The 18,210-nt window shown below is 50.3% G+C and overlaps 1 protein-coding gene across 1 annotated transcript in view; it reads right to left on the bottom strand.

Annotated features, from left to right (window-relative positions):
• The window catches only part of GAS7 (growth arrest specific 7), a 107,918-nt gene extending 92,289 nt beyond the window's left edge, over positions 1–15,629 (bottom strand). The window contains exon 1 of the mRNA XM_050908303.1: positions 15,447–15,629. Within this exon, the coding sequence (XP_050764260.1) occupies positions 15,447–15,629 (183 nt within the window). The remainder of the gene's footprint in view (positions 1–15,446) is intronic.
• Positions 15,630–18,210: the final 2,581 nt, after the last annotated feature.

Here is an 18,210-nt window from a genome sequence, read left to right as displayed (position 1 = left end):
GTGTCCTATGTTGTAATGATCAGTGGTTCACTTCTATTCCTTGGGAATATTCTGATAAGGCAACTGAGGCAGTTACACGTTACATGACAGAGACAATTGCCACTCCCTGCAGAGCAGAATAAGACATCTTAGGTGTACAGGCTCTATCAGAGGCCAAGCTGTAACCTTATTTGTTAAAATAATAGTAAGTATTTTTAAGGATTTTAGCTGCACTGCATTTCAAGCCGTAAGAAGCTGGAGGACGTCTGCCCTTCAAGCTGCATGCCGCCTGAACAAAGAGACAATGACAAACCATGACCTAAAAACAGTTGCTACGTGCCCTCCCTGGCAGGCAGAACCACTCATGACGGTTGTCTGTTGCATCCAAGCCAAACAGTCCTGACAATGCTAATGCTGCATTTCTCCCCAGGCGTACAGGTGTGCACCCCGGGCAGGCACCACCAAGAGGTGCTGGGAGCTGCACTATTAAAATAAGCAATGCAAGAACCCACAAGGCCTCCATCACACAGAGCAAGGAAGGCTTATTAGTCAGCATCATCGTTATTTTCAAAAAAAGGACTAATGAATCGGATTGATTTTGGTTCTTCCATAGGTGGTGTGTGTCAGAGAGGATGAAGGTGCACGGTGGTTAAAGCATGAATCCTCCCAGATGAGAAAAAAACAGCAGAAGACTGCATGAGGCTCTCACTTGGTGGTGAGGGGGAGACATCCCATCCCAGCACAGTGATTCAAATCAACCTCCCCCAAACGATTCCCTCCCATGGGGAGGGGAAATGGGGCTTTCAGGCTCTCTTCCCTCTAACCACAGGCAAACATTGGATCCTCCAGCCCTGAAAACAAAGGCAAATTCCGTACCACAGAAATCAATGTTGAGATTCATTCACTCTAGGGGCTAACGCGGGGGCTGCAAACAGACTGGAGTTCCTGAGCTGCTCTTCACCGGCTGCCAGGGCACATACCCTGACCCCCGTGGTGGCATCTGAGCTCAGGAGCAGTCTTGCCCCCAGAAGACAGGAGGAAGGGGAAGGGAGGAGGGGGCTCAGCTGTGTGGCTCTAACAGCGTTGCATAAATCAGGGACACACACACACAGAGCACTAATCAGTGCTAACACAGGGACTACAGGCATTCCTGCTTGCGTATTTCTGATCCTAGAGTCACAAAAGAGCCATTTCCAGAGATCCACATCTTGTCCAGCAAAAAGCCAGTCCATTTGGTGCAGCTGGCCTTGTTCCCTGTGTTACAAAAATCACTTTCAGCTGTAAGTGCAGGGTCCAAGAGCTGCTGCTTTGCACAGGACCCAATGCATGGCACTTGGCTGGCCCCCTCTGATCAGCCCTGCTCCTCCCCCTGTCCTGCTGAAATGCTGAAAGTCGTAAGAACAAGCCTATTCACAGTCAACTTGGAGGAAGGGATAAGACCCGTTGGCTGCAGAGACTCTGAACCTAATGCAGAGTTCACTGAGGTCAACTGGGAGAAAAATGGTGAAGCAGAAGAGCCCTTCCCAAGAAGAGCTCCGTGCAATTGAGGCTGTGGCAGCAGCCGGCTGCTGCCTGGGCCAGCCCAGCTCTCCATGCAACCCATCTGCAGGCAAACCAGTAGCCTGCAGGCCCAGGAGTGCCAAGATGCGGGCAGCTTCCGGTGTGACATCCATGCAAATGATATAACGAGGTGATATATGTACCTGAAATGATCTGCGCTGGGCTGCAAACTCGCAGCCTCTCAGCCCAGAAGATATGGGTGGAGCAGCTCTTGGTCTGGAGAAGGGAGCCTAGGGAACACTGTGCCATTGGGTCACGATCATGAGGGAGGTGGCAGTCCCCGTACTCCCCAGGTTGGACTGGAGTGGTCCTCCCTTGGACACACAGAAGAAGTAGTGCATGGGTGCAAGCCTATAAGGCTATGATATAAAGAACTTACTGGGCATCACTGGGTGGGCCTCTGTGATCAAGTTCTCCAACCTACTTGAGCAAAAAATGCAGCTGGAGTTGTCACATTCAGTTTCTCTGATTCACAGTGAGGGCAGGAGCCCTCAGCTTCTTTTCCTTTTCATGTGCTGCTTGGGGCTGGTGGTCTTTATCTGTGGGTTTCCTGCCCATGGGGCTCCAACGTGGCCAGAAGACCTCCTGTCCTGCTCCAGCAGAGTCCCCCACCTCTGAGATGTGGCAGGTCCCACCTCAAAACTGACAAGATGCCAGAGCGGGGGATCATTAATCAGACATATGCTGGAAGATGCCCTGTTCTGTCCTGCCTCCTACAGTGATGAGGCAGGCAGCATCCTGCTTGGTGCACACTGCACAGCGCAGAGCACCGGCCACAGTGACAACAATACACTGGGAAGAGTGATTTGCACCAGCTCTCCTCCTCGTCACTTCCAGCACAGCCAGCAAGATGCACATCAGAAGAATTTGCCATGGCCCCGTCCCTGAGCTGAGTTAGAGCCCATGATCATGTCTCTGGCCAGCACTGAGAGAAAGCTTTGTCCCTCACCAAAGATCCATATTCAGACTTGGTAAATTGTGCTGGCTAAGAGCAGAGGAGGGAGAGCAGCAGTGAGGGAGCCCAGCAAACCCTGGGGCAATGCAGCTGAGATAGGAGCTGGGCACAGGGGCTCACTGACTCAGTTTCATTTCAAAATTATTTTCCAAAAGGGACCCATAGATAATTTAAACATGATCTCTTTTTGGAAATACCTGAAGTTCTATTCTTCATCCCATAACTGACTGAGGTTCAGTTCCAGTCTTCATTTGGTGCCAGTTATCACTGTGATAATCAGCAGTTCACAGCGCAATGAGACAAGTCATAGGCTCTCCTCTAAATCTTGCTATTGAGAGTGATTACTTGGCCTTGGGTAATGAATTAGTCCTATTATACAGCAGCTGGCACAGGAGAAGCAAATCTGCTGCTCAGGCAGCTCATTACATGGGCAGGGCTGGAACTGCTCAGCCATGTGCCCTCAGCAGCCCTCAGCAGGATTTTTAAACTGAATTCTGCAGACAGCACACACGTTTCTCCGGGACTGCAAAATACACTACATTCATCAATCCAGTTTCTGGCTATTCCTTTCTGAGTTAAGCATTTGCCCACCCCTTGGAAATATAATTCCTCTTCTGTGCAATTTCTGCATGGCACTTTGCCATATCAGTATCAAATTCAAACTGCATTAATTCTTCATTCTCTGCCACCCCTTGCAAACTCTGTCACTCCAAATCTCCATTTTTCTCCTCCAAACTCCTCCGTACTAATTATTCCTTCTCCCTCACTACCAAAAACTTGCCAGCTCTTGATGCTGCCTCTTCTACAACCAAGCCTCACTTCTGCAGCAACGGACACTGCTCGTCGTGCACCAGCTTGTCACTGTAGGTCTGGCTTTGTGGCTTTGTGGCACATGGCTCAAGGAGGAGCACGTGGGCACACAGCAACTGCAGGGTTTTGTTTTGGAAACATGAATAAAGTGCTAAATAAGTGAATTAGAAAGGATCAGGAAGACAAAGCAGATCCAGCCAGCCAATTTAAAAGAACATTCTGAAAGTGCTTATAGATTACCAGAAGAAAAAAAGGGGGACAGAATACACTCAATAGCAATGTTATAGCCATGATGGCATAAGCATTATGTGTTAGGTACTCTTGGGAGTGCTGATACCTTCTGTTAGACCAAGTATCACAAGCATACTTGTGAAAACATAAACTCCTTTCTGTGAAGACTTTCAGAAGAAAAGAAGCAGTCAAGGAGTGAGAAAACTACTATGCAAAATAAAAAATTGGTAAGCCATAGAGCAAGGAGCAGAAACAAAGAGTCAGTCTTCCTCAAGTCAAAAGGCAGCCACAAAGGCCTGATGATGCCGCTCACTCCTCAAGCAATTCCAGAAAAGGAGCGTGAGAAGTGTGTTGTAAATATGTGCGAGTTATACATAATTTTTTACGTGAGGCAAAAGCCTGAAGAGGTTCAGTAAGTCTTCAATGAACAGGTAATGTCACACTAGTGATAAATGCAAAATACTACGTATGGAGGTAATAACTGGAATCCTACAGGTATCTTTCATGTCCTAAACAATGTCCACCAGCTCAAAGATCCTTGCTTCTTCCCTCTGTCTTCCACAAAAGCTGGTCCTTTGGCAGCCCAGGGAGCTCTCAGGAGAGGGGAGATACTTCATTTTAGCTCCTTCCATGCTCCCCATTCAACTGCTGTATTTTTCCTCAGCAGTCTTGGGGCTGCTTGACCATGTCTCTGACTGGATGGGTGTGAGAAGGCTAACAGAGGCCATATGCAACGCTGAAATGCCAGAAAGCACACTGCAGGTTCAGTAAGAGAACAGATTTAACTCTGAGCTAACAGATCTGCCTCTGAAAGTTAAGGAAGATCTTACAGGGGTTTCAAGTAAAAGATAGGGGCAAATATGGGAAGATAAAATGAGCGGCTTGCAACTTTTATTATGTCGTGTTGTGCCTCTGCTCCCTCCTCACTCTCACGCCTTTGTCCCTTTTACCCATTGCTGGACTCGCTGAGTGTGAGAGGGCATTTCAAAGACCAAGATTCAGTGCTAATGGGACAACCTGGCAATTACAGGCTGCATATCCAGCCCAGAGCCAGCTCCTGCTTTCTCTCTATGTAATGTGTTAAAGCCTTGCAGCATTGCCCGTGCTCTGGCAGCTCCACCAGCAACGCTGCCCAGCTCTGGATCTGGCGTTGCGGCAGCAAGCACCGTCGCAGCTGGGCTGGGCAGACCCTCTGCAGCTTTCACGTCAGCTGCGTGCCTTCCTTGCTTCGGGGCACTCTGTAGGACAGCCACGGAAAACTCACTCACGCACCTTCCTTACGGACCTTGGCCCGATCCATCCTATGATACAAACATCCCAGGTCTTCACAAGACTTTTTAATTACCTTTTACTGAGCTTTTTTCCCTCCATGGAAAACCAGCTGACAGAGCAGAAGAGAGAGGCACAGAACTGATCAATAGGGGCACAGGAAGTGATAGCAGACAAAACAGTTCATGTTGAAATTATTTTGTTTCTACCCTGGAGACTGCAGTAGCAGAGGCGCAGAGGGCCTTCGCAAGCTGCCACAGAGCTGGGAAAGCCCTGGGAGATCTGTGCAGTAAACAAACTTGGTGCTCAAACCAACACTGGAAGACCACGGCGCTTTTGCTGCCAGCATCACAGTGGGAATATCTGTGGCTCAAGAACAGTCTGCACAGTCTACTCTCACCGACTATGACTGTAGGAAGAAGTGCCAGACAGATCTCAAACAGTGCCAAAGACAGATTTTCGACCTTTGGGTCTGCACCCGTCTAGGAGTTCAAAGATCAATTACCAAAACCACCTGTCAGTCAGCCTAACTTCACTCCAAAGTGGCCCATACCAACAACTGAGCACTGAGGGGACTGCTAACAAATGCTGAAAAAGGTGGATGTTAAAAGACACTGGCCTGTTCCACTGCTAGATGTGTTCTTCTACAAAGTGCAGACTGGTAGCTCCTGAGTAACCCATGGCATCCCCCTTCTGGAATTTGCCAGCAAAAAAGCAAACCACAAATGCACTAGGCTAATACAAAAGCTATCTTGATAGCATAATGTGGAAAACTGGATTACTAGTATGAGCAAAAAACTTTCTCTGGTATTACATACACCTGTAAAAGGAGTGCTTCCCAGGACAATCACCACAGCGTGTACAGAGAAAGTACCACGGCAGGCAGAGTATTACCAGCTCATGGAGTACAGCCTGCTCTTTCCCTCAACCAAAGCAAGTGCACTTTTGCTGGTATGGCAGGTATGCGAGAGGCTCTTGCTGGCCCGGCCCTCTCCCATGCCTAACCCCCATGCAGCATAGGCTCAGCCTCTCTGCCTGTAGTGCAGGTACAGTGCAAATCTGTAGAGCTGATAGCCCAGGTTTCCTGCCACATACCAACGCTTTACATGAAGTCCTCTTAATAGGTAATGTTTTACACAGTGGTGTGACATAAAAAATTCCAACTACACTAAAGCATACTTATATTTTTCAAGACAAACACTTGTTGAAGCACCCTGATCTTGCAAAACAGCGGCTGAACAAACTGTTGGCCTTGATTTTATGCTGTTCTGCACTCTAAGTGGATCATACCAATAAAAGGGAGTGTGACATAATTAAATACAGCCAACGACACTTTAAACTGACGCAAACTGATGACAGCGTGCAAAGCACAGAGTGGGGACCATCAAGTCTATTATGTTTCTTTCAGATTTCCCCAGGTCCTCCTTCCCTGTCTGCAAATGTGGAGCTGTGCGCAGTTACTGGAAACGCGCAAAGCAGGGAGCAGCCACTGCAACACGGCCCATGCTTTTGGGAGGCTTCCAGCAAATCTGCCATGTGTGCACAGTAAGACAGGCACATCCCTTAAGCGCTGGATTCTGAAAAAGCTGCACAGAACAAGTGCTCCCTGGAAGTGTCAGAAATCAAAGACAGAAATACCGATGCCTTATGTCAAATATTCCAAGACACAAGTTAGCAGTGCTGCCTGGCTGCCACGCTCAGCAGGCTGGCTCCCCATGCTCTGCCGATGGTGCGAACAGGATGAACACATGCAACATGAGAAATATCACTCTTGCTGCCCTGAGTTGTAGCGTGGCCACAGCAAAAACAACTGCAACAGTCCCAAATATTTTCACAGACAGACAGATACTACCTGCAATGCTGCAGCACCACATCCTATTATTGTTGGACTTCTCCAAAATAGAAGAATGTCCTATCTTTGGGATTGCACTTGGTGTCAGTAGTCAGTGAAATAATGAAAACAAATCCTGAGTACATACTCAAACATTTAAGATTCTGGTAATGCAGAACCCGGGTGCATTACTGATCATAATGTGCTCCACAGGGCATAAGCAACCATGGAAGATAAGGAATCGTGGAGAATAAAGCAAAGGTTTAATCTGGTTATTTAAATGACCAGTTAATTCTACCTGGTCATTTATTATCACACAGGTAAAAGTGAAATAAGTAGAGAAAACCAAACCCCACCAAATCTGCCAGAATCTTCTGGTCTTGGTTTCAGAGCTATATTTTCCATTTTGGACACCAAAATAAAGCAGTTTTTTAGAAAATATTGAGTATCTGGCATCTTCTCATTATTCCTACTGTGTCTTTTTAAACTACATTCAGTATAAAGTACCACGTAATACATTCAGCACACGTTGTTTGCAGCGCAACACTCAAGACATTGAAGGTGCATTTTGCACCCAAGTGGGAAAGTGAGACTATTAGAGTACCCCATGCCTGCCACTGCAGAAATCTCTCCTGTTTGTCTACAGGACGTGTGACCCATTCAGAGCACAGAATGAACGGGGAATTCTGTTGGGAACTAAGCGATCTTCAAGTGAGTCTTTAAATGACATACATTTTTTATCTTCGCTGTATAGCCACCCTTAATGTGCAGGTGCATGGCAACTCATTTAATCTTTAACATCTACAAGGCAGACATCTGCAGTGAGACTGTTTTTAGACTCTCCTTGTAATCCATGGGCAGAAAGAGGTCCTTCCAGATTAAGCCTCCCATGACATTTTTTCATGTTAGCTAAGGATAAAGAAAAACATCTTTAAAAATTCTGTCCTGTGCAATTTCTGCAAGGCCACCGATGTGATTCTTCTCACCTGCTACAGGTGCAGCATCCATGAGCCCAACTTCTGCAACACCCCAACTTCTGCAGAGGACAGAAGAGCTCACAAAAAATGCCACACCCATCAGTAAGACCCTTCCTTTCACAAATTTTGGTACTTATTTGGTATTTATGGTACTATTCAGTTTTTAAATTCTATCTATAACTCCAACAGTCCAAGACAATTATCACCAGATGCATGATAGACTGCACTCTTATGAGCGAGGGATTGTGAACGGTAGTATCACATCTCCTTCACATTCTCATGGGGCTTTAAAATCCCTCAGAAACCTTGATCGAAAAGTGATCTTCTGGCAATGAAACATAATTTTCTTACCCTTTTAATATGAAAAAATAGATTATTTCAGTTTGTTCACCTTTTCCAGAAATGTCAATGGTCAGATGACCAGAAGTTTCAAGTCTGAAAAGATAGTTACAGAAAGTCACAGATATAAAAAATGACACTTTGAAACTAAAACATAAAACCACACGATTCTCATTGTCACTCCTATCTCACAAATGCCCCACTTTGGACAAAGGTTTGCTGTTGAATCACGCAAAGCAGACAGACCAGCCTCAGCAGCTGTGAGTGCTGAATCTTGAAAACTCTGCCCTTCCCCCTGAGACAACACCCACAGCAGCCTCCATCTACAGCCTTGCGAATTTCCCCCTTTGCCCTCCGTGGTCATCCCCACAGGGAGTCATCCCTGCACCGGGAGAATGAAAATCATCCTTCTGCGCCTGGAGGAGATGCCATCCCCTCTTCGGCCGCAGTTGCTGCTCCTCCCCAGCACCATCTCTCAGTGGCAGCAGAACAGCCAGAACGCTCAAGGCAGTGCCACAGGCATCCCTGGGCAGGGCTGGCAGGAGACGGGAGGACCCGTTCCAGCCTGGCAGCTGCTCAGCCAAGAAGCTTAACTGCTAGGCTTGTAGCATCAGAAGCTGAACACCGTACAGGTTTCCCGAGCACAATGCTGTGCTCACTCCCTAGCCGCTTAAAAACCACAGAAGGGTTCAGCACCCACAGCCTTATCACACTAGATTAAAGACCAGATTCCTCTCCCATCACACAAGACGACATATTGGAGCATTACTTGTTCCATGGAGTATCCTTAGGAAAAAGCAGTGGCAGCAGCCGCATTTGTAGCCGAGATTGTCACACATCCCCTCAGTCCTTGTTGCTTTCCATGACTTTTTGTGTTGAGCTGATTTTTGAGTGCAGAGATGGAGAAACAAGTGTGAGATAACAAACTCCAAGGATGTAGAAGACCCTGCTAAGAAAGCAAAGCACCATTGCTGCATGCAGGAGGTACTGACGCCACATACAAAGAGCCCAGGCCTCAGGTACTCACAGCCAGCCAGGTACTTTCCATACACAACCTTATTCTTCTTTGTACGGTCATCAGGAAAAGCTCTGTTGCAACAGGTACCAACATCTCCTCTCTTCCAAGTGTATCGTACACATTATATAGCTCCCATGATAGCAGAGAGCAGCTCCAGCAGCTGCTCATGCCAGCCCTCGCTGTGGCAGCACACAGCACAGCTGTCATGTCGTAGCACTGGCTACAGTAATGCTCACTTCTAGGGCTGGCTGGATATTTTCTGACAAAAAGTTTTGGGGTTTGTCTTGGTCAAAATACGCTCCATCACTAACGTGAAGAAAGAGAAATATAAACCATATTTTTTTTTCTCTCTAAAAATAGGGGGTTCATCACAATACTGTTTCACATAAATGTTCGGGAGTTGAACTTTGTCATGAAATGGAATTCTCCTTGCTCATCAGCTGGCAGGTTCTAGTTTCTCCTTAAGCACACTGTCTCCTTGGATCATATGAGCTTACGACAAGATACAGTTTGGCACAGAAATCCTCTACACATTCTCTGCTATTACAAAATAAATTAGAGGCATTATCATTTCTATGAATTCCTTTCATCCTTTTTCTCTATGACTGCCTGGGCACAAAGAATGAACCAGTTCGTGCCATGCCATGCCTCCTGCGGCTGAATGTGCCGCAACCTCCAGGCTCAACTGTTTGCACATTTCAATGTCCACGTGGCAGATGTCACAGGTTGGGTTAGGTGAGGTGAGTTACCCCCCTGAATATTACACAGCAGTGGAAGCAATGTGTAATACTGTCTGATGCCTGCCTGTGCACCATGCATCAATCAGGGAGAAGCGCGCAATTCTTTCCTTCCAAAGTGCCTCACGGTTCCGGTAAATCAAGCTGTCAAAGTGCAGACAAGATCAGTGGCAGCTCTCAGTCCTACTCAGTCCAGCTCGCTCAGTCAGATTCCAGAGCCACCTCCATCCATGCTGGAAGCACACACTGTGCTTCATACAGAGACTTACATCTGTGGGATGACTGAAGCTATAAAAAGTGCTGACAATTTTCAGCAAATTTGCATATTTGCTACTGCTGCTGCTTATATAAGTGATTTCTAGCTAACTACAAATACAAAAAGCAATGCCCAAAATAGATTTTAAAACAAACCGCTTGCAAATGTGACTGAATGACACATCTCCCCACCCCTCTGAAAATCACTTCTCTAGAAAAGACAACAGCCAGCGTCTCCCCAGAGGGTCCCGTGCAAAGCACCTCCTGGAGTACATACCCCAGAGGTCTAACACCACCTCACCCTCCTGACATCTATGCTGCCCTGCACCAATAAAGGTTGTGACAAACTGGGACACACCTGAGACTTGTCCTAGGTTGCTCTCAGGTCTGGAGCTGTAAAGATCTTTCTACACACATCATCATCCCAAGCATCTCCGATGCGGGTGGGGTGAGGAGGCACTCAGCCTCTGGGTAGGAAACATTTTGTTGCTTTCAGCTCTTAAGAAATCCCTCACTGTATCACACACCACATTCCATTTGCTCTATACCTGTGTTCACCATGGCAGTGCTGGCTTGAAGGACTGCTCATCACCTGTATCTGCACAGATTCCTCTTTGCACCAGTCTGGGAAGGGCAATTGCTTAACCTGGGACTGCAACAGTCTGGTACCGAGGGTCCCTGTATGGCTCTGCTCAAATGGTCAAAAGGTCAGGCAAAAATAGAAATGTAAGCATGAGGGAGGAAACGGTCAGAAGATGCAGCTGCTAGTCCCCGACTTTCAGGTCTCATGGCTGACATAGCTGTAAATCACGAAAGGAGGGGTGAAGGTTGAAGTTGATGGTGTATCTGCTCAATGGGATATGATCACGAGCAACAACATCCCTCCTTCCCCAAGCCCTTGAGTTTGCAGAAGGGTGTTGCTTGCTCACAGACCAAGCTCAGTCAAAGCAAAACCATATGACTTTGGCAGCACTCTTTTGGATTCCTCTGGTGTCAATGGATTCTCATGTTCAGGAAATATTGGTTAGGGGCTGTTTCTCCATTAACCTACTATCTCCAAGAGCACAACAGTGTAAGAAACAGTACTTGGCTTCCCAGCACAAGGAAGACAAGGACATACTGGAGGGAGTCCAGCAATAGGCTACAATGATGATTAAGGGATTGGAGCATCTGTCATACAAGGAAAGGCTGAAAGAACTGGGGGTGTTTAGCATCAAGACAAGAAGGCTCGAGAGGGATGTTATCAATGTGTATAAAAAACTATGGGGGGACAGTAAAAAAAGCAGAAACAGACTGTTCTCAGTGATATCCAGTGAAAGGATGAGACGCAATGGGCACAAATTAAAACAAAGGAAATCCCTTTTAAACACAACAAAAAACTGTGAGGGTATTCAAACACTGTAACAGATTGCCTAGAAAGGTTGTGGAGTCTCCATCCTTGCACGTATTCAAAACCTGATCAGACATGGCCAGGGAAGCTGGACTAGCTGATCTCCAGAGGTCCCTTGCCACTCAGCAGTTCTGTGAACAAGACCACAGCAGCCTCCCCGACTGCTGCCAACCAGCCTGGCCTCGGGGAACTCACCTGGAACCCCATCATGGAGCTCATACCCACCTTTGCTCACTTTGCTCTCTGCTTTTGATAGTCTTTTGGTTTATGCTACTCCTTTTGCTCTATGACAACTGTATCCTCTCCAGAGCTCACAGAGACATCTTGTTTCTGGCTTATCCCTACCACACAGTCCTCCAGTCCTCCTCCAGCTCTCATTGTTTCCATCATTGCCATGAGCAGGAACCTCCAGCCATCGTTTTCTTCTAACCCACCACTGTGGGCTTGCAGCAACCACAGGAGCAGGAACCAAAGGATGCCAAACATCTTTACCTCTTTACCTCCCTGTGTCTCTCTTGCCCCACATTTACTAGAGTTTTGGTCTTTTCCTTGATCTTCTGTAATGAATGAATTGAAAACACATTTTTGCTAGCAAGAGAACTCGTGAGGCAAAGGCAGCAATCCCTCAGGAACGCCCATCTCTAGCGCTGGAGTTTGTTTCCCACAAGCCACCTTCATGGTTTTCTCAGAGCTGTCCAACTCCACATTTGCCATTAAACCTGTTCTGGTTAACCACCAGCCATGAATACCTATTTTTCTTTGCAAGAGCCAAGAGCTACCGCCCAGTGTGAGTGCACACGAGGAGGAAGAGCCTGCCCTGTCCTCAGCTCCTGGATAAGCCATCTAGAGCCATGTGGCAGCATGCAGACGATCGGTGCTGGCAGCTCCACAGCCCGGCTGCCTGTGAAGAGGCGCAGGTGCTGTTGGTGCAGCACAGTTCCTCCCAAGTCAGAGATAGCATCAGGAACAGTCATTTCTCCTCTTTCATCCAGCAGGAACCAGCACGCTGCAGACTGGCTGCTAAACTAACCGCTCAAGGGTGGAAGAGACTCCCCTCTCAGCTGCTGTCCTTCATACCTTTCTTGCTTCCCTCTTTCAGCTCAGGACCAAAACTCAGTGCAGACTTTAGAGCAGCGCTGTCAGAGGAGATTCCAGTGTTGGTAAACATGAAGTCATATGAATGAGAAAATCCAGCCTGCCTGTCTATACACAGTGGCAGGCTTAAAGTTACAAAGGCTTCAGAAGGTGGCCATCTCCTTTTGGTAGCACCCAGCCACCTGACAGACTTTGCTGTGAGGAGAAAGGGTGTGTGCCATGCAGGGCAAACCCTGCCAGCCCTGGTGCAACTTGGACAATGCCACGAGCCATGTTCATTCACTGCTGTGGCAGAAAATGCAGCCAGCTGTCCTTCAGGACAATGAGGTACAGAGCTCCAGAGAGAGGAGCACGGGTACCTGCTGGAATGAACTGGGCATGCGGAAGTGAGGGCAGGACAGAGGGCAGGAATAACATCTTCCTCTTTCAACAACAGCATGTGGTTAAGTTCAGCTCAGAACATAACGCTGAACCTTACCAAAAGCTGCAGGGCCAGGGCCACCCAAAGCCAACGTAAGTGCTGGTTGGTACTGAAAGGAGAATCGTGTTCATGGCCCTATCTGGGTATGCATTGTCATCATCTCCCTGACGCCAGCTCCAATGTCAATGTGGCTGGACAGGGACTTGGGTCAGAGAACAGAGAAGGAGAGTATTTCTATTGTGGAGTCTTTCAGTTAGATGAGGTCCCCGAGCAAGCTAGCTGCATACCTGCACACAAGGGAAAGGCTACCTGCACAGAGCCATGAGACAGACACACGCACAGATCTTTCTTCTTCTCATACATCTACTCTACTGTAATGTGTGCCAAGTACCTGTGGTCCCATAAACTTAGTTAATTTGGTTAATTAGCTCTCATTTGACATATTTATTAACTCTGGCTCATAGTCCTTATTAGGCACCACCTCTGGAGAAAAGGAAAACATGCCAGAGTGAACACCACTCGGCACCTGCCATCCTTCTTACCTTCTTTCTGAAAGGTTTGCTCAAGAGAAAGGAGGCTGGGCTGTGTGGACAATCGGTCTGCAGCAAAGTTTTCAGTGGTACATGAGCCAAGGGTCAGAAGGGCACATCTGGGGGGCTGCAGGCACTGATCTGAGCCCAGCGGAACTTGCTCAGACTTAAGTAGGAAAAGAGGAGTTTCCAAGAGGGAGATGATAGGAAAGCAAAGCTATTGTGTACACAGAAGTGATTTCCCACTGCCTTTTATGAGCAGAGTTTGTCTCATCTCATGATACATTTTGCCTCAAACAATTCCTAAATTCCTGGTTAGATGCGTAAATATTTAGCAATTTGTGAAACCACAAACATTCACATATCTCAGTAAATGATCTTGTAGGTGGCAAAACTGACAAACAAAAGGACTCCCACATTCTTAAACTAACAAAAAAATCCCAAGTGCTTCAGTGGCGCAGAAAAGTCCCTGGCCTCACTCTTGTAGCACTGAGTGGGGAAATTTTGCTTCTACTTTCCTGTCTTTCCAGGTAAGAAAGAGAAATAGAAACTCAGTGGAAACATCACACATTTTTTAATTCATTTGGACTAGAGAAACCAAAAGGCAATGCCAGATCTATAGGCAAAATGTCCTTTTGCACAGAACCTTTTGCTCACAGGACATTGCTCTGCATGCATCTGGTGGGTTCAGTTCTGCTCAGGGCTGTGCTTCCTGCCACTCTGGATTCCCCAGAGGGTGTGCATGGAAAACCTGGCGCGGGTAGTGCCTGCCTTGCATGTAAGCAAAGCAGGCTGTCTGATTCCCCTTAGAAACCTGGAGGACAAACAGAAGCTGACCCGAGAAACATTGTGATGCTAACCACTTCAGCCCAGTTCACCGCAGGGACACTGCTTCAGGAGACCATTTCCATACCCACATCCTAGGTTAAGTTCCAAATGACAACAGGGCATGGTCAGTGAGGGAATGATTGATGGGCTCACGGCAGCTTCTTGCTTTGGTGCATGAGGTGTTTCAGATTTGGCTTTCAGAAATGCAGAGATTGTGAAGGCACTCTTTGTGGACATATATTTTACACTCGCGTTGTGTCTTGGTTGCGTAGGAGAGAAAGTAATAAACAAGTTCAGACACAAGCAGTCCTGAGGTGGGAATACAACTGTTGCCCTAGCTGTCAGGGCCCTGAAAACAACTGAAGCTAACAGAGCTTCTCAGCATCCTGACAGAAAGTCCATGACCTTTGAGTCTGGGCAACCGACCCTAACTCTGCTGGGGCTCTCTGGGGCAATGCCACGCACAGGGCAGCAAGGTATCTCCGGCCAGCTGGGGAACTGTTGCAACAGAAGGGACGTATCTGAACTACCTCTTCCACAACATAAAGCCAAGAGATGTTCAGTGAAAGGAAATGAGAGGGAGAGGGAAGGGGAGGGGGGGGAGAGAGGAGGGAGAGGAACTTGCCCAGCATCTGGCCCACATGCGTGACTGACAGGAGCCGTATCACCTCAGCCACTGACTTCTGCTGCTGTTTAGCAATTGTGAAAACACAAGTGTCCAGAGGAGCCCGCAGCTCACCATGCACCCTGAACCCTGCCACTCCATGGCTACGACTGAGGGTACCAAAGGCTCCGGCTGCCGGAGCGGGGCCGGGCGGGCTGCTCCTTCTCCGAGTGCCGCATACTCTTACCAGCACCCGGCACACTCCAGCCCTGGGGCGGCCGGGACGCCTGCCCTGCCCCGCCCCGGGCACAGGGCAGAGCGATGCCGAGGTGGGTCCCCGACAGCAACGCCGGCGTGCAGCCGCGCGTTCCCCCCGGCACTGCCGGCACCCCCCTGCCAGCAGAGCCGGCGGCCGGGGCACCCCGGCTGCCGGCCAGCGGGACGGCCCCGGGCCGCGCCCGGCGAGCCGAGCGCGGGGCGCTCCGGGACGGCTCCTTCCCCCCGCCCCGCCCGGCCCCGGCCCGGCCCCGGCCCGGCCGCCGAGCGGCTGCCGCCCGCCCGGCCCGCCCGCGCCCACTCCCGCCGCCCGCTCGGCGCGGCCCCGGCCCCGCTCCTACCTCCAGGAGCTGCACGTAGCTGGCCGGGAACCAGCCGCGCAGCCCGTCCTCCTTCTGCCCTTCCCACCAGCCGCCGTCCGGCACCTGCAGCACCGTGATCAGCTCCCCCGCGGCGAAGCGGAGCCCCTGCCGGTGCCGCTCCCCGGAGAAGGGGTACAGCGTCTGGCAGCGCGAGCCCGACATCCTGCGGGGGACGCGGCCGCGCTCCGCCCGCAGCCGCCCGGGCCTCGGCCGCCGCTCCGCGCCCGCCCGGGGCGCCGCTGCCCGCCCCGCGGCGCGCAGGGCTGCGGGAGGGCCCGCGCTGGCCGCGCCCCTCGCCCGCCCCGCTCCGCTCCGCTCCGCTCCGGGGGCGCGGCGGGCGCCGAGCGCGGGCGGCGGCGGCGGCGGCGGCGGCGGGAGCGGGGCAGCCCCGGCGCCGGGCGCCCACGGGCACCGCCGGCTCGGGGCGGGGTGGGGGAGAGGCGGGACAGGGAGGGGGGGGGGGGGGAGGGGAAGGGGAAGGGGGGGAGGAGAGGGGGAGGGGGGGGAGGGGGAGGGGGAGGAGAGGCCACCCGGGTGCGCAGCCCGCTCCGCGCGTGTGACACTCGTGCCGGCGGGACAGCGTGTGTGGGAGCGAGAGAGACGCCGCGTGCGCGTGCGACCCTGAGAGACACCCGTGTGTATGTCCGTGAGAGACCAGGCGCGGGGGAGAGACACCATGTGTGTGCGAGTGCACGAGAAACACCGGGTGGGTGGGCGGGTGGGTGCGTGTGACAGACACGCTGTGTCCGAGAGACATGGTGTGTGACACCTCTCTGCTCAACACCCCTGTGTGTGTGTGACACCGCATGTGGGGGACAGACACTGTGTGACCCCATGTGTGCGTTGGTGGTACCCAGGTGTGTGTTTGTGAGAGGTACCCAGGTGTATGAGAGCCACTGCATCTGTGACACCGAGACACCCGTGTGTGTCTGTGAAAGGTGCCACGTGAGACACTAAGCATGTCTGAAGCGTGAGACACTCTGTGTCTGGCACCCGCGTGTGTGTGCAACACCTCTGTGTCTGTGAGAGACGATGTATGAGACACTGTGTGTGTCTGTAACACCCGCGTGTATCACCCTGTGTGTCTGAGATGCCATGTGTGCTTTTGGAGACACTCGTGTCTGTGTGAGAGTGTGAGACATCTCTGTACGTCTGAGACACTGTGTGTGTATTTGTGACACACACCCAAGTGTGTGAAATCCATTTTGCCTGAAAGACGTCATGTGACACACCCAAGCATGTATGAAACATACAAGTGTGTGTGACACATCCCCAAGTGCATGTATCTCTGCAACACTCAGCTGCGTGCACAACTTGCTCCATGTGTGCGTGTCTGGCTGCAGCACGTGTGTGAATTGCACATGTGTGAGACACCTCTGTGTATGTGACACCCTGGTCTTTGTGACACCTGTGTGTATGTGAGAGATGCACCATGTGTGTCTGTGTGTGACACTCGTGCACGTGTGTGTGAGACACCACCGTGTGTGTATTTTCTTTATGAACACCCACTCTGTGTGCACAACCTGCTCTGGGTGCGCATGCCTGACTCACTCTGCAGCACGTGTGTGACTCCTCTGTGTGTGTGTGTAAGACACAGCTGTCTTTGTGCAGGCAGGTGTGTATGAACATGTGTGTGTGTCTCTGTCCAGGTACGCACACCTGACTCACTGCACATATGTAATATATACCCGCCTGTATGTGCATGAGCACTGGTGTGGATGTGCGTGTATGAAGCCCGGGCATACACGTATGTGCAACTTGCTGCAGGGCGGGCTGCCTGACCCACTCAGTGCACGCGCGCACGCATGCGTATGTGGGTGAGAGGATGTGCACATACGAGACTCACCCACATAGCACTTGAGATCTCCACGTGTGCACGGGTGTACCTGAAAGGCCAGGCACGCACACCTGAGGGACTCTGCACTACGTCGTGTGTGTTGTTTATGGGATACATTTGTGCATGAGACTCTCCCACAACTGTGTGTGAGAAACTCAGTCTTGTGTGAAACTCAACCTTGTATGAAGATGTACATATGCTTGCTTGTCCAGGAGACACCTGGGTGCATGTGAGAGACTCACCTGTGAGTGTGACTTACCGGGGTGCATGTGAGCATGCACCTTGAGGCCGAGCCATGTGTGTGTCACACCCATGCGTTGGTATATATGGCTCCCCCTGAATGGGAGAGACTCACTCATAGAGGAGACTGACCTGTATGTGTGCTTATGGGACAACCATGCGAGACCCAGCGGCATGTGTGTGACTGTGTGTTTGCATGTAAGCTGGCTGTGTGCGTGGCTGTGTACACCTGTGTACAAGAGACTCGCTCCAGAGTGCCTGTAAGAACCAGTGACTGGTGTGACTCACTGCACCACAGGCGTGTACGAGGGTCTCATCCCTGTTTGTGCAACCTGCTGCACGGCGATCTGCACATGTGGTGCCCATCAGTAGTACGTGTGGCACCCATCAGTAGTACATGTGGCATGTGGAGGAGAGGGAGAGGCTCACTTCTGTGTGTGCAAGATTCACGCCAGCATGCGTGTGGAAGGGATGAAGCAAAAGGAGTCTGCCCCAGCCGTATCCAAGCCTGGCACCCAGCAGCCTTTTGTAGTCAGCCGGTGGAGAGGCACAAACCTGCTGCTGTATTCAGACATCAGTGAGATGAGTGGGTCCTTCTCCCCACTGACTGATGGGAGCCAGACGTGCCCAGCGGACGTGTCCACGTCTCCTCTGATACTCACTCTG

The sequence above is a fragment of the Gymnogyps californianus genome, chromosome 19 (genome assembly GCF_018139145.2).
Source record: "Gymnogyps californianus isolate 813 chromosome 19, ASM1813914v2, whole genome shotgun sequence".
In the NCBI taxonomy this organism is placed as follows: domain Eukaryota; kingdom Metazoa; phylum Chordata; class Aves; order Accipitriformes; family Cathartidae; genus Gymnogyps; species Gymnogyps californianus.
The sequence above is the reverse complement of the archived record's forward strand: the minus strand, read 5'-3'. Positions and strand labels throughout refer to the sequence as shown.